Source organism: Orcinus orca, chromosome 4, assembly GCF_937001465.1.
Source record: "Orcinus orca chromosome 4, mOrcOrc1.1, whole genome shotgun sequence".
NCBI lineage: Eukaryota > Metazoa > Chordata > Mammalia > Artiodactyla > Delphinidae > Orcinus > Orcinus orca.
Genome location: NC_064562.1, coordinates 119,039,853 through 119,065,129, shown reverse-complemented (window position 1 = coordinate 119,065,129; position 25,277 = coordinate 119,039,853). Strand labels below are relative to the sequence as shown.

General features: G+C 41.5%; 1 protein-coding gene across 3 annotated transcripts; it reads left to right on the top strand.

The window, feature by feature from the left end:
• BDH2 (3-hydroxybutyrate dehydrogenase 2) lies at positions 1-22,851 on the top strand. Of its 3 annotated transcripts, none has more exons than XM_033427840.2 (10): positions 1-226; positions 3,765-3,856; positions 4,663-4,741; positions 6,287-6,383; positions 8,087-8,195; positions 13,892-13,952; positions 15,134-15,247; positions 19,216-19,274; positions 19,865-19,957; positions 22,667-22,851. In XM_033427840.2, exons 2-10 carry the CDS (start codon positions 3,785-3,787, stop codon positions 22,718-22,720), a joined length of 738 nt encoding a protein of 245 aa, XP_033283731.1. In that variant the 5' UTR covers positions 1-226; positions 3,765-3,784; the 3' UTR covers positions 22,721-22,851. The 3 variants fall into 3 exon arrangements, with proteins under 3 accessions (XP_033283731.1, XP_033283728.1, XP_033283730.1); XM_033427837.2 differs by lacking the exon at positions 1-226 and adding an exon at positions 3,264-3,381; XM_033427839.2 differs by lacking the exon at positions 1-226 and adding an exon at positions 3,311-3,407.
• Positions 22,852-25,277: the final 2,426 nt, after the last annotated feature.

Here is a 25,277-nt window from a genome sequence, read left to right as displayed (position 1 = left end):
TTTTCACCTTCTACGTAATTGGAGTTAACAGTTCTACCTGAGCTCCACTAGATGGCAGCACATTACATATAAAGTATGTGAATGTGCGAATTATTTTCTAAAAACTGGAGGAACCTGAACTACAAATCCCAACATGCATTAGGCACCTGACCTGATTTGGAACAAAGGTCTTAAGTTTGTTGCCCGCGCAGTGATCTGGAGGACGCCATCAACTTGCTGAAATAAAGTAAGATTTCCCAATATATTTTATATTTTTAATAGATTTATTTATTAATATATTTATTTTTGGCTGCGTTGGGTCTTCGTTGCTGCCCGCGGACTTTCTCTAGTTGCAGCCAGCGGGGGCTGCTTTTCGTTGCGGTGCGCGGGCTTCTTATTGCGGTGGCCTCCCTTGTTGCGGAGCACGGGCTCTAGGCGCGCAGGCTTCAGTAGCGGTGGCGTGTGGGCTCTAGAGCGCAGGCTAACTAGTTGTGGCCCACGGGCTTAGTTGCTCCGCGGCATGTGGGATCTTCCTGGACCAGGGCTCGAACCCGTGTCTCCTTTTTTGGCAGGCGGATTCTTAACCACTGCGCCACCAGGGAAGCTCTCCCAGTATATTTTAAATGAAACTTTGGCCAGGGAAAAGGAGAGGTTTTCTTTTCAGATGTTAGTTTTGCACATTACCTTTTTTCTGGATTAAACTTAGCAGTTAGTTCAGGATACGGATGGGTTTTTAACAAGTTTGAAACTCCGGTAGGTTTTTCAAAATAGCCAAAGGAGAGGATTTTACAGTGTCAAAGTGGACATTGTTTTCCTGGCTTATGAAGAAAGAGATCCTGAAAATGCTCTGTGTCTCTGCTAATCAAAAATTAACACTTTGAGGGAATTCCCTGGTGGTCCAGTGGTTAGGACTTGGTGCTTTCACTGCTGGGGCCCGGGTTCAATCCCTGGTGGTGGAAATAAGAGCACATAAGGCCTACGGCGCGGCAAAAAAAATTTAACAATTTGATTCCAATATTTAGAGTAAGAAATCCATCATGTCTGGTTTTCACGTTGGATTTCTTGAAAGTTGCCTCATTTCATCATTTCAGCCCATGTTTGCACTCGTTTTTCCAAACAAATCCGTTTTAATATAATAGTGCTGTTATATCTAGTAGTAAGGCTTTGGTTCGAAAATCTGGTCCCAGAAAATAGGGAGGACAGCTCGGGGGAGGTTTTCATAGGGAGCAAAACGGCTGCCCTGTGCTTCAGCAGTTGTTTAGTAAGTTCTTCGGTGGGTGTCAGAGCCTCCTAGGGAAACATTTGCAATGTGCCTTCACAGTCCCATGACCCAGAAGTCACTAATGCCAATAGTGTACAACAGCAACTTTTTAATACATCATGCTCGAGACTGGGGGAGGGTAAAGATTATTGGAGTTTCGACTCTTAACCAGTTTTAAGTAAAAACGTATCACTCATGTAAGAAGAAAAATAAAAGCTGAAAATTCATTGCATCAGAGTAGGTCAGGCATTGTAACAGCCCAGCTCTCCGTCAATCAGAGACCATCAGTGAAGTCATAAGCTAGTCCCTGGAGTCGGCTCTTATAAAAACGCGCTGTTAGTCTAGCCCTCCGAGAAGCTGACTCCGAGAGAGTTCAACACGCACGGGATTTATTAGGGGAAATGCTGGTGCGAGAGAAAATGAGTAGGGATCTAGGTAAGGCTGGGAGAGCCAGCAGACCACGACGGAAGTCTGCCTGCAAGGGAGGGAGCGAGGGACGCTGGGCTGGGCGGTGTGGGCGCATCCTTCACGGCGCGGGTGGGTCCGCGAGGCCGGCGGGAGGTGCTCGATGTGTCCCAGAAGTGGGCCTGCCTTAGCGTTCGTGCCGCACTCAGGCATCGGCTGGGAAAGGCCAGGGGGGAGGTGGCCTCTGCACAAACTCACCGATGGGTTTCAGAGCACAGCGCCGGCCTCGTGGTCAGTTACTGGGCACCTGTTCCACAGAGCCGCAGGCCCCTGGCGCTGCGTGGGGATTTAGAACCACGAGGTCTTCTCTTGGACCCGCAATCAGGAGGCCTGGGTTTGAATTCATAGCCGTGAAACACTGGGCAAGCCACGTAATGTCTTTGAAGTCTGTGCACTGATGACCAGACCCTGTGTCAACTCTTAAACACTTCCCTCATCCACCCCTGCTCTCCGTCCCTGCTGTTTCTCCACCGTCTCTGCACCACTGCCGCCACCTCCGAAGGAAACCCCCTGCTCTCGCCTGCTCACTCCCTCCCCAGGTCTGTCCTCCACTGTGAGCTTTCTAGAATACACATCTGATCATGTCATGCTTTTGAAAGCCTCATTGCCCATTGCCCACAGGAGTAACTAGCCCTCAGAAAGGAGAGCTTGCACAAAGAGTGGAGGCTTGAAATCCCAGTGAGTGCACATTGGGTACAGCAAAAAGCCAAGTTTGGCTGAAGAGAACAGAGATAAGTTCAAAAAGCAATGACTGGATCATGTGAGCCCTCCAGGCAAGACTAGCTAGCTACCTGTACTCTTTATCAGGCAGGTAATTGAGCAGACTGATTGTGGACGTCATTTTGTGCATGTGCTGTTTCAGTTAGTTCACTCAACATCCACCCAACTCACGCCCTCACCCCCACCTTTTTACTTTGTAAAGCCTGGAAAACAAACTCAGATTCTTAGCCTCCACTGCTAGAGCTGGCCAATAAAACACAGGATAGAATTTCTGAGGAAGGCTTACTCATTGAATAGAAAGGTGAGGCCTCTGAAAGAGTTCAGGCTTTCCTTCTTTCTGCCTGGAATGCAGATACGATGTCTTGGGAGAAAGCAGCCATTTTGTGGTTGGTGTGTGGTCAGAGGCACACACTAAGAACAGCAGGGTAAGAGAAGGGACTTGGTTCCTTGCAGACAGCCTCATTTAATCATCATTTGACTCTTCACGACCCCCAACCTCATCACTAGCCATTCCTCTCACACTGAGATCTACAATCCAAGCACTGACCAAATATCTTCTGCACGTCATATTTCCCCTATGTCAGAATTTCTCAGTCCTCCCTTTTAAAAATTACTGATTGCGTCTGTTAAAGTGTTACTGATGAATGCTTAAACTTTAAAACAGGATCAGCAGCGTTGTTGGGTAGAATGTTCACATAGCAAAAGAGTCAGGAGACCTGAGTTTGGTTCTGGCTCTGCCGTTGACCAGTTCTATGACCTTGAGCAGGTCAAATCAGTTCCCTCATCTGTAAAATGGGGGTATTGGACATGATCTGATTTTCCAACTCTTTTTTTTCAGTGACTCTCTGAGGCCAACTGTGAAATCTTCCCAAGGGACATGGAAAAAACACAGATGATTAATAGTGCAGACCCAAAGAAAAGTTTACAAGAGAGGAAGCAAGAAGCAGCCCCAAGTAGTAAGGACCCACCCAGTGCCATAGCAGTGTGTGCAGGGAGGGCCAGCGGGGAGGGTGGGTGGTAGTGAGGGGATGCTGCTGTATCAGCATCAGAGGCTGACTTCTCTGGGTACTGAAAAAACCTGAAGATGGGTTAAAGTCCGATGTCTGTCTGTCACCAGTTATCACTTCAGTGGTTTTTGCTAAATGTTTTTCATATGCAAAGCTAGGTATTTAGAGTAATCATTCTTGGAGAATGATGGGAATATTCTCAAGTGGTAGGAGTATTTGTACAGAGGTGCTGTCGTCAGGTTCTTAAAGGAGTGCATTGAACCGTTCCTTCTAGACATTACTGCACAAGGCCATGTGCTACAGTGTAAGCCATTAAATACACATGTCTTTAGATTAAACCACAGGTTCCATTATGGGTCGACTTGATGGGAAGGTCATCGTCCTGACAGCAGCTGCTCAGGGGATTGGCCGGGCAGCTACCTTAGTAAGTTATTATCTTTTGTTGTTTGCTTACTAACTTTTGAGGTATTGAATTATGTGGCTGGGTTCCATGGGTATTTATTTCTGCTCTTTTTTTTTTTTTCTTTAGTGCTTCTGTTGTCTTAAGTTACAAAAAGAAAAGTGACTACTCCTAACTCCAGGCAGATAAAGGAATGAATACCTCACATGTTTATTATGTGACATCACTGATAACCTTTGACCTGAGAAACTTCTCTCTCTGCCTCAGTTCCTCTGCACCGTAATAAATTTACTGCAGGGACCCTACAGAAGTGCATGGCTTTCTGAAATTATGTCAGTCCAGATATAGGACTCCAGAGTTATGAGACTATCAAGTTACCTTTGCCTTCTAATTTATATCAACTTCTCACACATGAAACCCCCCACCAGAGCTAATAATGCACTGTTATTAGGAGGAAAAGTGTTGATATAACCCATTTTTCTCTTACTATTTGGAGTTTACTCACCTGCTCAGAAATAGAATGCATGCTATCAAATCACAAAATAATAGTATTTTGAGAGGTGTTTAATAACAGAATCCTATTTTTTTAAAAAAACGTTTTATTTGGTATTAAAGGGACAAAGTCAGCTGACAAGCACAATGTATGTCACGTTGTTCTAATTAATGATAAAAATAGTAACAATGGGAAGGATGAGGTGAGACTAGATAGTTTGAAATTCCACCCATTTATAGTGAAAATAAGATAAAAGAGAAAGGCTAAATGACTTTCAGTTCATGAGAGCAGTTTAACCATGTAAACAAAGGATGTATTTGTGCATTGTGTCTACCAGGCTTTTGCAAGAGAAGGTGCCAGAGTCATAGCCACAGATATCAATGAGTTCAAACTTCAGGAACTGGAAAAGTACCCAGGTAAGCCACTCCACAGCTTGAATCTGGGATTCAGTCTACAAGGGATTATAAATCATTAGTACTTACATGTTGAAAGAAAATTCCTTCGCTGCTCAGCTCCACTGGCCTTCTTTTTAGAGCCTGATTCTCTGATAGCAAATTTGTATTCTGTGAACCTAGAGACAAAAATCTGTACACTTAAGTGTAAACAAAGTATTTAAGCTGTATACTTAAAATTTTTAATTTATCCAACATGTCAGAGGATTCAGTAGCTAATGACAAAATCATATGTGAACATTTAACAGTCGTTATGTTACCTTTTGATGACAACTGTGCCGCCCTCGTCTGAGGACAGCGCTGTCCAAGAGAAACATGATGTGAGCCATATGCATAATTTTAAATTATCTAGTAAATTTTACATTTAAAATGTTAAAAGAAACAGGCGAAAATTAAGTTTCAGAATATTGGTTTCAATATCATGACCAGAAACCCTAAGAGATTACCCAGATTATTTAGGTGTATATTACCCCTTACAGCACCACACTGAACCTAACTCCAACACCAGAGGACTTCAGTTTGAGTTACTCTGAAAGAAAGCAGAACCGCTGAAAGAAAGAGAACTTACCTGGAAGTCGACTATTCCAGCAAAATAGAACAGGTTCCGTGATCAAACACTAATCAGTTCACTGACCTAGTTAACTGCATTAGACTTAAACTGAATTATAATTCCTATAAGTCAAAGTCAAACTGTTGGAATAGAAAAGCACAGAAGAAAAGAAGTCTTTCTGCAACTCAATTTCAGTCTTGTCTGTCTTTGTTTATAACCTTTTCTTTCTATATCCAAAAGAGAATAATAAACTATATATATTTTTATTTAAAGCATAAAAATAATGACTGCTGCTTTCATTAGAGAATGTTCAGGGGGTTTCTGTGCAGTAGGTATCTCTCAGACCCCATGCCGGATCTCTCATGTCTGGCTTTCAAGTATTTCATCCCCTCTTCTGGCCTCTCGTTTCTTCTACTTGTGATTTTGTCCAGAAGTAAGTAATGGTACCCTTGGCCAACAGAGCCATTTCTAAAAAATAATAAAATTAACATAAAGGTAAAGTGCTCAAGTAGAAACAATCCCTTATCCACCGCCCCTGCCCTTCCCCTTCACACAGACAGAATTCAGCACTACTGTAGCACTGACTCAACCTCTGGGGGAAAGAATGGGCTAAAATGAGCCAACTCTCAGCTATTACTGCTGGCTTACTGAGAAGCATCTGTTGTAGATCATTCATACTTCACTGTGAAGTCTTTACTCAGAAAAGACCTGAATCATTCGTTTCAGAGAATAGAGAGAGAGAGGGAGAAAGAGACGTGTTACTGGGTGGTCAAAGTGGGGAGGACGTCAAGATTTTTACTGAGAGTCTTCAGACTGTGAAGACCCTACGAATGATCAACAGTCCTACAAAGCCCCACTGGACAGATATTACCGTCTTCACACTTCGAGACAGCTGAATCTTCAAGGCTAACCATTCTTTTTGAGTATAGGCAAATAGTGTCCTTTGTTTTATTTTTCAGGTGTTCAGACTCGGGTCCTTGATGTCACAAAGAAGAAACAAATTGATCAGTTCGCCAATGACATTGAGAGACTTGATGTTCTCTTCAATGTTGCTGGGTAATTCATAGCTCTTTAATTGCACTCTCCTTACAGAAAGCTTTCTGCAACTTTCACTAAAAGAATTTTGATAATATGGCAAAATTATTCACTGTGAATCATAATATATTCCTTGGGGAATGTGGCTGGATTTTGGACAGAATTTTTATTACAAGTAAGACAGCCATAGACATTGACATGGGCTTGGGGCCTAAAGGCCGTTAAGGTCACGCAAGGCAACCAGTACTAACGCTGTTGCTCTCCTCAGGGCTGGTAACAGGCTCATGCCAATGGACTTGTTGCTGGTGCTCTACCAGGACTTATAAAATAAGAAGAAAAACTGTTTTCCAGTAGAGTGCCTTTAAAAGGAAGTATATATACACCAGAAGCCAAGTACTCAGTTTATTGAAATGAAGATGTTGCCAATTTTTTGGCATATTCTAGTAAGTCTTTTATACCTCCCAAGCTCAGTGTTTCTTGCTGGGACAATCAGTCCCAGCAAAAGAAGCTTCATGTTGTACCTTTATACACGGCACAAAGAGAATGGCTTAATTAAACTTATTAGGGTGGTACCCAGCTTGCTGAACCATGCATGAATGATGAAAAGCTGGACCTGGGGCAGCTACATGTAGATACAACGAGTGCTGGTACCCACTGTCCCTTCTCAGGCATGACAGTAGATGTGAGGAACCAGGAACTCAGTAGATACCTCTGATATCCCACTCTTCTTGTGTAGTGTTACATTTGTACTGCTGCATTGGTAGAAAAATTCTAGAGCCTTCTAATATATTTCTGTGGTTCTTCCCAATCATGATTCAGAGTAAAAAAAAAAAAAAAAAAGTCTCAGTTTATCCATAGTTTATCATATGTTACAATGTTTGGAAATTAAAGTAACGATTGTGATGATCTAGTTTATAAATAACCTGCTCATTTCTCCTATGAGAATATACCCAGAGCCATGAAAAAAACAACTAGCAAAATTAGTTTCTGAGCACCTGTTAAATTTTCAGCAATGTAAGGGGAACAGAAATAGAGGATGTGGTTCTTGCTGTCATTCGGTTGAACTAGAAATACAGTGGTGCATAGGGATCACAACTGACAATATTTTATAATTAATTACGTAATTTTGGTCTAGGGGACAGTGAAATCAGTTAGGACTCTAACTCTGACTGATGTTTAGAAAGCTTCCTTGAGGAAGTGTGACTTCAAAAAGAGTGAAGTTTATTTTAAAGGTTTTGTCTTGTTGTATGTTGTTTACTCAGTATGTTAGAACTGTACAGTAGGGGTATTACTTTGCTACCCTGAGATGTTGAGACACTTGTTTTCCTTGCAGTTTTCATTTCCCTTGAGAATGTTAAATCTGTGCCACCTGAAGGCGCTCTTGATCTTGAAATAGGAGTTAGGCCAAGCGCCCTGTTCTCCTTTGTTTTTAATGGCAGCGATGTTTCCTGCGCAGTAGGTACAGAGTTTCTTATGTTTGGTGGCTTCTAACTCCTGCCTTCTTTTAAAAGAAGGATTTTGTCTTCAAATAAATTTTTTTAGCTTATGTTGTTGGGATACTTCCTCCCCTAAGGTACTAAGTGATACTGTGTTTGAATTGTTAATCTTGCTAAGGGAAAGGACAATGGTCTAAGCCAATAAATGACAATAAAAAGGATAAGGAAATGGAATAGAAATGTTTTTCAATGATCATCTTTTTCCCCGTGGTTTAATCATACTTCCAGTTTCGTCCATCATGGAACCATCCTGGACTGTGGGGAGAGAGACTGGGACTTCTCAATGAATCTCAACGTCCGCAGCATGTACCTGATGATCAAGGCCTTTCTTCCTAAAGTAAGGTGACCACCACCGCTAGGATGAGTACCACTGGATAAGTAGGTCTCCGTACTGGACATCCAGAGAGGATCCCTACTCTGAAGAGTGATAACAGTGAACATAATGACTAACCTGTAGGGAACACTGATATCAAAGCATTTCATAGAAATGAACTCACTTAACTTTCCACTTCATTCATTCAAGGAATATTAAGCACCATGTGGCAGGCTGCTTTCCAGGTGCAGAAGGCACATCAGAGAACTAAACAAAGTCCTTTCTATAAGGGAGGTACTATTTTGAGGGGCGAGATACGATAATGTGTAATCAAATAAACTCTAACGTGTGTGGTGGTTATAAGTACAGTGAACTTAAAAGAAGCTAGGTTAGGGAATTCCCTGGCAGTCCAGTGGTTAGGACTTAGCACTTTCACTGCGGTGGCCCAGGTTCAATCCCCTGGTTGGGAAACTAAGATCTCACAAGCCGCGCAGCGTGGCCAAAAAAAAAAAAAAAAAAAGAAGCTAGGCTATCAGTGAGGTCTAGTGGGAGGGCCTCATTAATAAGGTGAAATTTTCATAGAGGTCCCGATGAAGTGAGCAAGCTGTCCGTTCAGGTATCTGGGAAGAGGGTTCCAGGGATTGGAACAGCAAGGGGGCATGTGGGACCAAAGCAGTCGAATGAGGTAGGTACTATCACAGCCACTGTGCAGAAGGATGAAACCGGGAGGTTAGATAACTCGCCTAAGGTCATATAACTAGCAAGTGATTAGAGCCAGGATTTGAACCCTTGAAGTTGGGCCCCTTCTTGAATGTCAGCATCTAGGCCCCCCCATCTCAAGGTGGATGTACCCCATTGCTTTTCTGTACCCCGAGTATGCTCCTTGCACTCCTGCTTTTAGCTGAGCCACAGAGGTACTGGAGAGGTGAGAGACAGCGTGTGCTGAGGAGACAGGATTCCTCCTGAGTGAGCTACCCTTGAATTTGCCAGCCTGCACACAACTCCTGACTGTTTCTCATTTTATTTTACAAACAAGCATTAAGTGCCTTTTGATGGAAAGCACCACGCTAGGTTCTCTGGGGGAGGGGGCGTATAAATATGAAAAACACTGACTTCAAATGAGCTTATAAGCCAGTAGTAGCAGACAACACAGGCTCAGACAATGAACGAGGTTGACTTTGTACAGAACCGGCTCAGTTCAAGGTTGTAAGTTGAACCCTAGTGAAATGCAGAAGAGCCATGCTTCTCTTCCATTCCAGCTGCATTAGATGACTGACATACTGAATGCTGCCCAACCCAGGGCAGGAGAAGAGTTTTGTTTTGTTTTGTTTTGTTTTTTGTGGTACGCGGGCCTCTCACTGTTGTGGCCTCTCCCGTTGCGGAGCACAGGCTCCGGACGCGCAGGCTCAGCGGCCATGGCTCACGGGCCTAGCCGCTCCGCGGCTTGTGAGGTCTTCCCGGACCGGGGCACGAACCCGTGTCGCCTGCGTCAGCAGGCGGACTCCCAACCCCTGCACCACCAGGGAAGCCCAGGAGAAGAGTTTTTTGATGACAAGGCAGGGCAGATACTTTGCTCTGGACATTGGGCCTAATGTCAAGAAGGATACAGATGAATGCTAAAAGGAAAATTAGAGAAATTGACTTAGTAACTAAAAAAAACTAAAAATTTTTTAATCTTCTTGTTTAGCCCCTAGAAGGGATCTTTGGGTTGGCTCATGGAATGTTGAACCAGCAAATTTTTTTAAAATATAAATTGCCTTTTTTTTCCTTATTTGGAGTTCATGAGAATCTGTTATTTGGAACTTAAATGTATTTTTTGAAGACTAATCCTTAGCATAGGATATGAGGAAAAGCAGAGGCTGTGGTAAAAGAGGAAAGCTCAGGTCAAGTGAATAAGACTTACACATATATGAGACTCATTGTAGTACTGAATGCTTGACAAATATCAGGGAAGGACATAGGTGTGAGATACAGTGGAGCTGAAATTTAAGCTTGTTAAGTGTTAACTTTTAAAATACCAGACATTAACTTGCGAATTAGCGAGTTTGTCTATGATTTAAAGCATCTTAACAATAATCCGTATGAGCCAATGAAACTCATCTGTAAGAAGTCCTAAGAGTTATTAATGACTGGGATGGGGAGTCAGAATGAGTTGGTGCCACTTGTTAAAATGACCCCAACCGACCTCACCTGGAATTCTGGAATCTGGTGTTGGAAGACCTTAGGAACAGCCTGAGCTCTGCCCCTAAGTTCGCCACGGGACCTGGGAGATGGCACCTGTGCTCTCTCGGTGTCTATTTCTTCATTTAAAATGAGGGTGATAGATTACACAGTCCTTTCCAGCCCTAATTATGTTCATTAACCATGACGCACATATACCAGATAGAACTTTCCAGGGGAAGCCAGGATTTAGAGTCTAGGCAGATTTGAAAGGTCAGATGGTCAAAACATAGGAACACTTGTAGGAAATTTTTGTTCATGGATAAGCATACAGAAAACCATTCCAAGACTGGAAGAGCAGTCAGAAGGCAGAGAACAAATTAAAAATACTGTGAAAAGAGGTCAGTGTAGAATCCAAGGTCCACCAGAAGAGAGGATCCATTACAACGAGGGTTCGGGGAGGTCTTGGATATTTGGGTGTTCTCCTCCTTTGCTCTATCTTAGCAGAGTCTCTCGCACGTAGAGCCGTGCTCTATCTTAGCAGAGTCTCTCGCACGTAGAGCCGCTTAGCAAACATTTGCTGGATGAAGAAATGAATCTAGGTTGTCAGTCCAGGTGGAGGTCAGGCATGGAATCACTGAAGACCCAAGAAGCCAAGGTCTGCCAGGTTTAGAAGCTGGGCTCTGGTCAGTGGGGGCAGAAGAGCTGCGTCACAGTAGGACTAACTAGATGCAGCTAGAGGGAATCTTCAGAGCTCTTTGTAGCATCCGCCTGAGCTTCTGGGAGATCAATCCTAGACAGCATTACTACATCCAGGCACTTCACTTTATTGTTGTACCTGCCAGAGACGGCTGTTGCATGCAGAGCCAGGAAGAGCATTCACACCATGACAGCAGGTGCTGAGCTGGTGTTGAGAAGGCAGCACAGAAGGACGCAAGGACTGGGCTCTAGAATCAGCGGCTAGACCTGGGCTGAGTGGACAGTCCAAGTGTTAGTGGGCAGCAGTAGCATCTCCCAGGTGACTGTTTTCTAAAGTTCTGCCTGAGGATTTTATTGCATTTCAGAAGATCAGAGACTGAACTTATTTAATAGCCCATCTTTATATATTAAATTGGGCTACATGTATTCCATATGTATTAAAAATGGATTGTATATATTATCAATTATACCTCAGTGACACTGGGAAAATAAATTAATTTAAATGGGTTATGTTATTTGCTAAACTGGATAAGAAAGAATAATTTTAAGGCTTCGTTTTCAACACTTACATTTTACTAATCTTCCTGGTCTTTTTTTATGAGGACCCCATTTCATTATGATCCTCTTCATTATACAGACAAACAAGTTGGGTTCAATATTTTCTTTCCCTGCCATCTTCTGGATTTCACTGGGTCACCTCAGCCTCTCCTTTTATCCTTTTAATCCATTCAACATAATACCTTAGGGTTGTTTTAGACTTTCTGCTCTTAGGTACCGATTAGTAGCTAAGTATCAAAACAGAAAGTAAGAATACTATAAGGAGAAAGAGAATCTTGGCAAACTCATCCCTGGATCGTCCAGTTATTCACCTTCTCCATTCCTACACCTCCTTGAAAGCTGCTGGATAAACTCACCCCAGCAGAAGTGACTTTTTTCTTTGACCCTTTACACTGCCTACTGAGACTCCTCCGTCTTAGAAGCTCTTCCTTTACTTGATTTTCATGACAGAGCATATCCTGGTTCTCCTTCCTCTGTTCTCCACCTCCCCCAGCACTTATTTTAACTCTTCACCACCTCCTGCTTGTTCTTTGTGGTCACCCCTGCAGCCTCTGATTTCAGTAAGTTAGTGCCCACAAGGCAGGCATTCTCTCCAGCTCTTGCTTCTTCCCCCCAAACATTGATGGGTGGATACCCATGCCCTCGCATATACCTATATCATCTTGAAAACATACATACATCTTTCAATTAAATATAAGTTCATCTGAAAACATTTTTTAATTCATAGCAGCTTTTTTCAGTGATATATTTGTTTAGGTCTGAGGCAGAGCTCAGCAATCTGCACTTTAACCTAGCACCTCAAGAGATTGTTTTGTTTTGTTTTGTTTTTCTGCGGTACGCGGCCCTCTCACTGTTGTGGCCTCTCTGGATGCGGAGCACAGGCTCCGGACGCGCAGGCTCAGCGGCCATGGCTCACGGGCCCAGCCTCTCCGCGGCATGTGGGATCTTCCCGGTCCGGGCTCCGAACCCGTGTCCCCTGCATCGGCAGGCGGACTCTCAGCCACTGCGCCACCAGGGAAGCCCCAAGAGATTTTGACTCACTGAAACATATTGACTGGCTGCTGTGTACCCTGTCTAGGAGGACAGGACAGCCACAGACCCTCGTCTTAAGACTTTCACACTTTCTGTGTGGGATTCTGAAGGACGTATTCTTAGGAAACACTGCCCTAGACGGGGAGCAGCTCTCGCTGCATGTAACCATGTACCAAGTCCTGCTCACGTACCTCGGCTGTCTCCACCTCTGTTACCCACCGACGTTTCTGCTCTCTACTTTCATTACTCCTTTCCTAAGTCCCTGCATCAGCTTCCAGTGCTCTCCTCTACAAGATGCCATAGTAATCTTTGTAATCTTCAAATCTGAACATGCCACTCCCCCTCTGCATTAAACCCCTCATTGTCTCCACCGCATTGCCTTCAGGGTAAAGCCAAAATTCCTAAATTTAGCCCCACTGGCCTCTGCAGCTTTATTCCTCCCACATTCTGTCTTCCAGCCAGACCCATCCCTTCTTCCCACTTCCTTGGGAAGAAAATACCCTTCTCTTTTATTTTCTGATTAACGCTCTAGCTTTCAAAAAATCAGACCTCCTCTGAGTGCCCTGCAGCCTGGTTCCTTCTTTCCACGTCCGCCCCCTCCCCAGTGACAGTCTTTCCTCTTGCTGGATGCAGGTTATACCAGCCACTTCAATCAGACTGGCAGCTCTATAGGCAGGCAGGGACTGAGTCATTTCTCTTTGAATCTCCTCGACCTACCACTGTACCTGACCACAGTAGGTATTCAACTATATGTTGAATATGTGATGAATGGAGAACGAGTTTTCCATCGGGAACATACAGTAACATTAACATTCATTAGCCTTTCATTTAGCTCAGAGTTCCTTCTTGGTCTTGCTGATGCTTTTATGCCACAGGAAGGCAGTAAACCCCTGGGAAATGTTCCTGCCAATGTGTACACAAGCCATCAATTCCCAGCAATGATTGGGTGAGACCATTAAGACTGCTTAACAGGGAGTTCCCTGGTGGTCCAGTGGTTGGGACTCCGTGATTCTACTGCCAAGGGCCCGGGTTCAATCCCTGGTCAAGGAACTAAGATCTCACAAGCTGCGTAGCGTGGCCAAGAAAAGAAAAAAGAAAATAAAATCCGTTAAAAAAAAAAAAAAAGACTGCTTAACATGCTTAACAGTGCTTAATGTTACTAGCTAATATGATGGTCCTGCAAACCATAAGTAAATGCGCATCTTTTAAAGAGGTAGTATTTTTAACCTGCAGAGTAGCATCTTTTTTTGGTCTTTGTTTTGTTTTGGCAGATGCTTGCTCAGAAATCTGGCAACATTATCAACATGTCCTCTGTGGCATCGAGCATCAAAGGTAGGTGTGTCTTCCTCTGGGCATCATGACACACGTACTCACACACCTTCAAGAGCTAAGGGTTTGGGGAACAAGCGTAGCAGAGATCATAAAACTGCTTTTTTATAAATTGCTCTAAAGTTTCTTAAGTACCAGTCCTTTTGCCTTAGATGTGAACCAGTCATAAAGTTAAATATAAGTTGGTTTGCTTTGCTCTACCTTTTATTCCTTCTATTGGATATGGAAATGAAGATCAAACGGGGAGAAGGAAACTTTTATACATTTAATTAATCAAAAAAGATGTATTAGACACCCACTAGATGTCCCTAACCCCAAAGAATTCACAGTCTAAAAGGGGGGAGAGTCAGGCAAATGCACATCTTCTACAGTGTGATAGGGTCATAACAGAGCATTGTACAAAGTGCTGTTACAATAGCAGGGACATAACTCTGCCTGTGGATTGGGGGAGTGCTTCACAAAGACATTTGATCCAGCCCTAAATGAGAAGTCAAGTTGAAGGGCCAGATTGCAGTGCAAAAGTGGAGATGATGGACAGTGTCACAGTCTGGCACAGATGGATTTCGAGTTGAAAATGAAGTAGTTACTGCTGAGATAACATTCCTTCTCTTAGCAAGGATGTACACAGTAAGCCTGCACAGGAGACGAATGCAAAGAAATGCCTATGCCTCTGGGTTTGTTTGGGTTGTGTTTTGTTATGCTTTGCTTTACCCTAAATTTCTTCGTTCTACCAACTGATGATGAAAAACTAAAGCCACTGCTATCACTTAGGTGCAGCATCTCAACACCGAAGTCTCAACTGAATTGTGCCAATAAAGATATTATTTTCCCAGATTCAGAAACTAGCTCTATTAAAGGAGAAAATCTGATATCGATTTTTAGAAAGGGTGCAGGGACTTCCCTCGTGGTCCAATGGTTAAGACTTCGCCTTCCAATGCAGGGGTTGTGGGTTCGATCCCTGGTCGGGGAGCTCAGATCCCACATACCTCGAGGCCAAACAACCAAAACACAGAACAGAAGCAATATTGTAACAAATTCAATGAAGACTTTTTAAAATGGTCCACATCAAAAAAAAAAATCTTAAAAATGGTGGAGTGTGAGGAAGCATGACAATGGTCTCCTGCTTCCTGAAGTTGACTGTGTTTTTTTATTCCTTCAACGGTTGAACTTTCCTTCATTCTCAGGAGTTGTGAACAGGTGTGTGTACAGCACAACCAAGGCAGCTGTGATTGGTCTCACAAAGTCTGTTGCTGCAGACTTCATCCAGCAGGGTATCCGGTGCAACTGTGTGTGTCCAGGTGAGTTGGGCACTGTGGGACTATGAACTTGTCCTTTCTGACCTCCCGGCTGCCACTGTGAAAAGTATCTGTAAGCTTGTTTACCACATGTTGTATTGTCATTGGGAAAAGCTCCAAAGAAAAAAGAGTCCAGGCTTATTAAGATAACAGTCCAATGGTAAGTTGGGAAAGAGATCCTAAGTCATTAGGAATAACCCACAGATGTGTTAAAAGACAAAATTCAACCAAGTAATTTGAAGATCTAATTGGCTTTATTCAACGATTCATGAATCAAGTGGCATCCCATCTAGCAACTAGAAGGATGCTCCAGGGAGCCATATACAAAAATGGAAGGTTTTCATAGAAAGAAGGGTGGGGCAAGGAGGTCATTGGCAAAAGAAAAGAAAAGGTTATTCTGGGCTGGGACTGCTTTTTTAAGGGGGAGGGGATGGCACAGGTTTTATACTACAGGTTGCCTCTTCTTCCTCTAGGGGGATAGAGAGGACCCACGGGGGCCCAATTACCTCATTGGTGCTAACCAGAAAATTCCAGACTGGTTGATTAAGATTACATTTCTGGTAAAGGTTGAAACTGCAATTAGGTTAGGCATTAAATGTAGGTTTTGTATCATGGGCTTTAGCACAAGTGATGCCATTTTGATTTAACAGATGCAAAAGGTTTAAATGCTACTTGTGTGGATGGGGACAATTCCAAACCCTGTGGTTGAGAGACATAACTGGCCAGGGCTTGGTGTTTTAGAAGCAAGCCCAGGATGGCCTCGTCAGGGGAAAGTTGAAACGTAGACCATGCTCACAGGACAGCAGGAAGAAAGAGGAGCCTCCCAGACATAGGGAGCCACTGAGTCATGTCCATCACCTGGGGTGGCCCATAAGCAAAAAGGAGGGATTCAGACCTTCCTTTATGCTGTAAAGAGGGGGTCAGCAAACTATGGCCTACAGGCCAGATCCGGCCTACCACCTGTTTTGTAAACACAGTTTTATCGGAGTACATCCACACCCAGTTTGCTTTTATATTGGTTAAGTTTATTTTCATGCTGCAGTCAGAGTTGAGTAGTTATAACAGACCAAATGGTTCTCAAAGCTAAAAATATTTCCTGTCTGGCTTTTGACCAAAAAGTATGCTGGCTCCTCATATAAAGGAAAGGAGGAAAGCAGAACTTATTATGAGTAGAAAGGACATTTATGTTTACACTATACTGTAGTCGATTAAGTGTGCAATAGCATTGTGTCTAAAAATACAATGTATATACCTTAATTCAAAAACATTTTATTGCTAAAAAACTCTCACCATCATCTGAGCCTTCAGTGAGTCATAATCATTTTGCAGTAGTACCATCAAAGATCACTGATCACACATCCCCATAACAAATATAATAATGAAAAAGTTTGAAATATTGCAAGAATTACCAAATGTGACACAGAGACATGAAGTGAGCAAATAAATGCTGTTGGAAAAATGGTGCCTATAGACTTGCTCGAAGAAGCATTGCACAACCCTGAAATCTGTAAAAAATGTAGTATCTGTGAAGCTCAGCAAACCAAAGAGAGTAAAATGAGGTCTGCCTAAGAAGAATTATCAACTTCCTCTCTGAAAAGAAATTCAGTACTGCATGTCCAGAATCAAGGTTTCTCTTAGTAGTTCACAACTGGTATTGTGGCTTTGGGGAGGAGAAGCAATTCACAGTTACCTGTGGGACCTTTCAAAACCTGAGGGGCATGCCAGCATTTGGAGAAGGAGTTGATGGGGAACACCGTGTGTAGTTTGGAAAGTGCCACTGGAAATTCTGATGTAATTCATCATGGTCTCCCCTCAGGTTGAAACCCACTGACTTAGGAAAGGGGGAGACTACTAAATAACCTTCAAGGGACAGAATTTCCATGATTGAGGTGTTCTGTTTAATTTTTCTTGGACTAGAACGGTAAACATAGGTAACACCAAGAAAGAGGAGGTTACAGGAGAGAGAGTTTCACCGGGTTTTAACATACACGTTGGTGATACTTGAGTCTAGCTATTTTTGGTGCCATTTTCCCAGTGGAATAAATGGCAAAATGATTTGGAAAATGTGGTTGTTTTGAAGCTGGACTTTTCAGAAGATTGGAAAATATATTCTCCCACTGTCTGGAACAAGGAACTAGCTGTGACTCACTGAGCCAGTCACAAAGAAAATGTGACAAGGAATGAGTGTGTCTGGGTTGGTGCTGATGATATAGTCACAACACTTCAACACCAGACTGGTGTGGACAGTGGCATGGTGTGTCAGTCTGTGCCAGGGACACAGCAGAGTCAGGTGACAGTGGAATGAAGTGCGAGGCATAGGCTTGCTACAGAGTTTTCATGTAATAGTCATGAATACCGGCCATATGTAAGAGTCGGTGAGCATTTGCCTCAGCGGGAGGAAGCTGTTAAGGATTTTGAGGAGGGCGTTAAGTGAATGCTTAAGGTGCCTTGAACACACTGTTGGTAGAATTGTGGACTTTAAGGAGGCTGTTGATGAGGCAAGTGAGGAAAATATCACCAGAAATTGGATACAAAGAGATTTTCGCTTTGTGGTTTAAGAAATTTCATCAACACTATTGCCTGCTGTAACTGTGGAGGGTAGAAAATGTTCCTGATGAACCAGGTGATGTAGCCAAGGCAGCTCCCACCCAGCCTATTGAAAGTGTCGCCTGCTTACAGTGAAATGTGAGAGCACAGAGACAAGCTAAGGAAAGGGCTGTTAAACAAAAAGGAGCCAGGATTTGCAGATTTCGAAGATTCCCAGTCTCTCCAGAGAAATGGCAAATGATAATAAAATTAAGAAATGGTTTCCGAGGCGGGGAGGATAATAAATTGGAAGATTGGGACTGACGTATACACACTACTGTATATAAAATAGATAACTAATAAGGACCTACTGTATAGCACAGGGAACTCTACTCAATACTCTGTAATGGCCTATATGGGAAAAGAATCTAAAAAAGAGTAGATATATGTATATGTATAAAGACTTACTTTGCTGTACACCTGAAACTAATACAACATTGTATTATATCCCGATAAATTTTTTTTTTTAAAAAAAAGAAAAGAATTTTTTTTTAAAAAAAAGAAAGAAATGATTTCCAAGCAAACATCAAATCTATGGCACACCCAGGAGCATGGTCTAAGGATGGAGCTGAGAGTATGACAGTGAAATCACTTGCTATGAACTTAGAAAGATCATGTGGTCTCCGGGAGTACGGTCAGCAGAAGAAAGCACTCTGAAGAGAATTTGCAGATCACAGAAGTTAACAGAAATGTATGGGAACTTGCTCTGTAAAGAATGTGAACTAAGTGGGATTTAAAATTTTTTAGTCATTATTATTTTTCTTGTTTTTAAGTAAAATAAAGTTATATTTTTTCGATGAGAAATATGAAACAATGGTTAAAACAGGAATTTAAAACCGACGAAAATAGGCAAGATAATGAGGAAAATTAAGAGCCACCTAAGTTATCGAGGACTGTGATGGGTGTGGAGTTGTCCCTGAGAATCCCCCCAGAGTGAACCTGACAGCAGAAAATGTTTTTGAGATCATTAGGTAGTCTGGGTCCTTATACTGATATAGTGCTTGTATGATTTTATCTATAATACATCTCAGGGTTGTTGCGAGGATTAACTGAGATAATACCTATAACAGTGCTTAAAATCCATAAAGTATCATATCAATGTGATGTGACTAAAGTATGTCCTGGGAATGCTGGGTGTCATTTTTTGCCTAATATACTTCACAAAGAAGTATAGTCTGTGTTTTTGAAAATCATAGACATTTATTAAAGAATTTATAAGCCTATTAAATAAAAAGCAGGCAGGTAGAGGTGAAATTGTCACTCCAAGTCATGGAGAAGGCTTTCACTGATCGTTGTATCATATGGAAAGGAAGTTTAAAATTTAATCATCAATTTCTTTTTCAGTCTAAGTAAGTAACCAAGCTGAATGCCCTCCTTTGATTTAGGAACGGTTGATACCCCATCTCTGCAGGAAAGAATACAAGCCAGACCAAATCCTGAAGAGGTATATCTGCTATTTTAAATGTGTTTAAATCCTCTGGTTAAAAAAAATAAAAATGCTCCTTCCTTACCTAGAGGAGACAAATCCATAGAGACAGAAAGTAGAAGGGTGGTTGCCAGGGGCTGGGGGAGAGGGAGTGGGGAGTTATTGTTTAATGGGGATAGAGTTTCAGTTTTTCGAGATGAAAAGAATTGTGGAGATTTGTTGCACAATAATATGAATGGACTTAACACTACTGAACTGTACACTTCACATTGGTTAAGATGGTAAATTTTATATTATGTGCATTTTACCACATTTTCAAAAAATATGAAAATGCCCTCTTCTTTAATATTATCTTTCTGATCTGTCACAGTCTCTGTAGGTTTTAGTATAAAACAGATAGTTTGAGTAGATTGGGAGTCACCATAGTCCTGTTTGGTCCACAATTAAAGATATTGATATTCTCCTGTATCTTGTGTCATGTATAATTAATCAAGGCAACAAGCCAGTGGTACCTTTGTAGATTCCTCTTGCCTTTGACCTTCTGAAGGTGTTGCAGGTGAGTTACTTCAGCTCACATCACTGATGTCCAGTATGGTTTCTGGTTCCAGGTACTGAGCGATTTCCTAAAGAGACAGAAAACAGGAAGATTTGCAACTGCAGAAGAAATAGCCCTGCTCTGCGTGTACCTGGCCTCTGATGAAGTAAGCACTGTTCTTCCCAGGGGGTTCATTATCCTCAATCACATTTGGCCACAATTTGCTCATCAAAATAGTATGATTGAGGGAGTGATGGCATGTAGGTGCTAAGATGCTGCTTTTACAAGATAGGAATAAGTTCTGATTTAATTTGCTCATAGAAAGGCCACATTGATCTGAGCCACCAACTCTTCCTCATTCAACTTTACATGTCACTGAATCTGATAGCACATGAAGTGGTGGAGGATTGAAAAAAATTAAATTGCTCAATTTTATAATTACTTTCAAAAATTACAATTTGGGAAACCATTTGTAAATTTGATTTGTAAATCAAACCAGTGAACCTCCAAAATTATGAGAGCTTCCGGTGAAATGGGGAAAGGGTTAACCAGATTTGCGTCCAGGAGACACAGAATTAGCATCTGGTGTTTTCAGTTTTACTGGTGACTTGTTTAGAACAATGCCAGTACCTCTTTTTTTTCCCTATGAATTTTTACTTATTTATCATCACGTATGGAAATTCCTAATTCTCTTTCCACGTTGCACCTATTTAGTAATCAGTTTTTTCCTTAACGGCTACTGTATATTTTTTAATGGCAAACAGCTGTGAAAGCAGAAACTTTCATAAGAGATATTTCTTATAAGGTATAAAGTACAAGGGCATCCCCTCTGTTTTTGTTTGTTTGTTTGTTTGTTTGTTTGTTTTTGCGGTACGCGGGCCTCTCACTGCTGTGGCCTCTCCCATTGAGGAGCACAGGCTCCGGACGCGCAGGCTCAGTGGCCATGGCTCACGGGCCCAGCCGCTCCATGGCATGTGGGATCTTCCCGGACCGGAGCACGAACTGGTGTCCCCTGCATCGGCAGGCGGACTCCCAACCACTGCGCCACCAGGGAAGCCCTAAAAATGTTTTAACTTAAACATGGATAATAGACTCAAATTTGTGTTCCTAGTTTTAAATTCACCTAAAGCCTGAGGCAATGGAAGAGGCTGGAAGGAAAGACATCATAACAGGAGTACAGAGTGTTTTAAAGTTCAGTATATATTGTATAGCACAGGGAACTCTACTCAATACTCTGTAATGGCCTATATGGGAAAAGAATCTAAAAAAGAGTGGATATATGTATATGTATAACTGATTCACTTTGCTGTATACCTGAAACTAACACAACATTGTAAATCAACTATACTCCAATAAAAAAAAATAAAATTCAATATATGAAGACTGATCATATAAAGTAGATAAACTAGGGGGTTATTAGACACTCTACCAAGAAACACCCCCAATTTCTCCAAGTTTTTTTCAAAAGGCAAGCTTTCTGTTTTACATATGGACTCTTCTAGATCTTTCTAAAAGGACAAAGGTCCTTTTGTTGCACATTTCAAGCCAGAACATTCCCAAATATTTGGTAACCTAAGCTCTGGCTAAACCAGGGCAATTTAGCTTATCAGCAGTACCCACAAATCAAATGAGCTCTTGTGAAGATACAGATTCAAAGAAATCAGAAAGGTTAATGTACTCAGTCATTCATAATCTGCCTAGTCATTTCCTCTGCTATGAACAACTGTTGTTAATAGTTCTGAGAAGTAGTAACTGCTCTGTCACTAAAACATTTCAACCTCTGTATCTGTCACATTTACCACCACCTGGTGTGCACCAAGTTACACTGAAGAGGGGCTAACTGATCAGTAACACACCTCCTCACTCCTGCCTACTCCCCTTTCCTTCTCTCTTCTCTCTTCCAGTTAGTTCCCTGGTCGTGTACTATTCACAGACATAAAACAGAGGGGGGTGCTCCCCTGGTGGTACAGTGGTTGAGAGTCCGCCTGCCGATGCAGGGGACACGGGTTCGTACCCCGGTCCGGGAAGATCCCACATCCCGCGGAGCGTCTGGGCCCGTGAGCCATGGCTGCTGCGCCTGCGCGTCCGGAGCCTGTGTCCCGCAACGGGAGAGGCCACAACAGTGAGAGGCCTGCGTACCGCAAAAAACAAAGCAAAACAAAACAAAACATTTTTAAACCTCTACCACAAGAATCACTTCAGCTTTAATTCTTTGGAAAATGAAAAATTCTATGGGGAAAAATATCAGTAATTTTTAAACTTCTTTAGTTTTGTACAGATTTGGATGTCTGAAACTAGTATAGAATTTTTTTTTTGGTTAATAGATTATAATAATTATTACTCATATAAATTTTAAAAAGACATTTAGTGTGCTTCAGTACCTGGAATTACCCATGTATATTGATTAACTAAATATACATCTTTTTTTTAAAATTCTGTTTGGTAATTGACATTACTACTTTGTTACTGACACACTTGATTATGTTCAAAGGTTTATTAGTGGCATAAAACTCAGCTAGTTAGAATACTTCTGCGATTCAAAATGAAAATGTACTGTTTTAGCCTATACTTTATCCTAATTTGGGTAATGGCTCTATATCACAAAATTTCTTAATTTTCTGACTCTGAGTCCAGACACTCTTAGAATGATGTGACATGTGCTCAAACACCAGCCAGAGGCCAGTCAGATCCAGATCACAAGAACACTCAGCAGTTTTAAATCATCTGAAATTTAATTCAGATTTTCCTAATTTCTATTTGTTAAAAGTGTGGTTTCCTGGTTCTATGAGGATAAACTGTTTAGCTATCTCAGTCAGGAAAATTGAAGAAACACAACCTGGTTAATTGTTCTATCTCCTTGTGTTTATCCCTGCAGTCTGCCTATGTAACAGGTAATCCTATTATCATTGATGGAGGCTGGAGCTTGTGATTTCAGGATCTCCTTGCTGGGAAGGCAGGCCGTTCCTGTCTACAGTGAACCTGCTTATGAAGAAAACTCACCCATCCTCTCTTTCCTATTAATGGCATATTAATGAAAATAAGACCTTTTTGATGATGTCATTGTTCACAAGAGTCTGATTCTTTAAATATATTCATCTCTTTCTAATCTCTTCTGAAATCATTGTAGATAGGTGAGATAATGAACTCACTGCAAAAAACATTTTAAGAATAAACCTCAATTTCTAAGTATATAAAATTAAAATGTGAATATGAAGAAAAAAGGAAGTTTCTTTTTTAAGAAAAAAGCTATTCATTTCTATTTTACTTCTGTTTTGCGTATTCAAATATTTTTGTACGATTCTGCATTGGTCTGTATGTGGGTACTAATTTTAAAATTTTACACAGTCATAAGTGAACACCAAAGGTATAAAGGAGTTTGGCTTCAGTAACTTACACTTAAAGGAGTTTAGGTTCAGGACTATATATTGTTGATCTGTTATGTAAAAGAAAAATAATCATCAGATGTTTATCCTTAATGGATATCATCACTTATAAGTAAATACTTTTTTTTTAGTCTAACTAAAAAGTCTTTATTAAAATAAGCAGTATTTGACATGGACATAAGAAACATATAGTTAACTACCTTACAGTATTGTCAGTTTGAAGAATATTTTTCAGATTAAGTATAGATTTCCTCACCAAATTCTGAGATAACAGACAAGAGAACATGAAACTTAGAAATAGTCTCCGGATGAAGAAACAGAAATAAATCATGTAACAGGAAACAAAATTAAAGAAAATAAAAGTTTCAATAAGAAATTTAAATTCATGGAAAATAATTCCATAACAGATTACTAGGGAGAAGTTTTTTCTTGCTCTTTTAGTTTCAGGGTTTTATGTTTGTGTTTTATTTGTTGTTACCTCAAAAGACCAAATGGTATGATGCACATGTACATACTCAGTAAATGAACAGTTAATCTTTCATCTCAGAACTGTAATATTAAAAAGGAAAATTTTGAAATGGACAATGAAAGTTTAAAATTTTATGTATGAGGAAGAACATGCAGTTGATGAAGGTAAGTTAAAACCAACAGCAAAAAATAAAACAAAATAAAATAAATCTGACAGCAAAGGATATTTTGACTAACATTCCTGAAGAGTCCATTGATTTTAAGATTTGCTTTAGGGTTCTGGACCAGGTATTCCACTACTGGACCACATGTAGCTTGGTTGGTTACCTAGAACCTAAGTCATCCAATTTCTCTTCCATTTTAGTTTTTTGCTTTGTAAAATTAAGGAGTTGGGCCAAATGACTTGGGTTTCTTTTGATGTATCATTATCAAAAGGCTGTAACTTCTTATCAAGTGAAGTAATGGAACACTGAAGCTTTTAAGCTTTTATGAAGTACTTCATGCTCTGAGCCATTATACATGTACATGTAAGCTATTAAAAAATGAATTATAAATAAACATGATGGGACTTCCCTGGTGGTCCAGTGGCTGAGACTCGGCGTTCCCAATGCAGTGGGCCCAGGTTTGATTCCTGGTCAGGGAACTAGATCCTGCGTGCCGCAACTAAAGATCCCACGTGTCACGAGGAAGATGGAAGACCTCTCATGCAGCAACCAAGACCCGGCACAGCCAAGTAAATAAACACATGATGAACACTGCAAAATGGACTCTAAATATTAACAAATGCTCCCTCAGAGTGAGTTCTCCCAGAGATAACTATAAAACATTATAAACAGTAAAAACTAGCCAAAAAGTTCAATGTTCTCCAAAGTCATGTTCTCCAAAGTCATGTATCAATGATCATATGACTGAAAGAAATGGAAAAATATATTTGATTTCTGTTATAAGAGGAAGCTGGATGTCACTAGAAACTTTGGCGAGCTTTAGGAGAGGAAGAGTTCTGTTTAGGAAAATAATCATTTTAGGTGCTCTGAAGAAGCTTAATAGACGGAACCTAGGTTCATCCATTCTCTCCATAAGGGAGGACCTAAGAGAGAAGAATGAGTGGTTTCTGCCTGGTGGAGACATTTACGTGACATTGTACCTCTTGCCTGCAAAACGGCGATTAAAATTGGCACTTGCTTAAAGGCGTGAAAAACAGGTAAGAAAATTTTTATTTCTGTAGGAAATGGAAATTACCCCGAAAGGGGCACACGCGCATATACACACACTTAGTTGAAAGGGGAGGGGGAGGGAAATATAGAGGAAAGGAAGACACAGAAATGGAAGGCAGAATTAAATGAATGCTGATGGAAAAAAAGTCATAAACGCAAGAAGGGCAAGTGTTAAGCGATGAAAGGGAGAACAAGTCTTTTATCCCACTTAATTGGTCACCTGAAGAGAGGTCTTCCCGCCCCACCTGAGAAGACACTTCTAAAAAGCACAACTAAAAAGGTGGAGTGAAAATCCAGAATGTTGAAGGGAACGATAAAGCCAGCAATTTGCTGCCCGGGCCGCACTCCTGGCTCCGCAAGAGGCAGTGCTGCGCGTCCTCGCCCAGGAGCTCGTCATCGCCGGCCGAGACGGCGCCAGGGT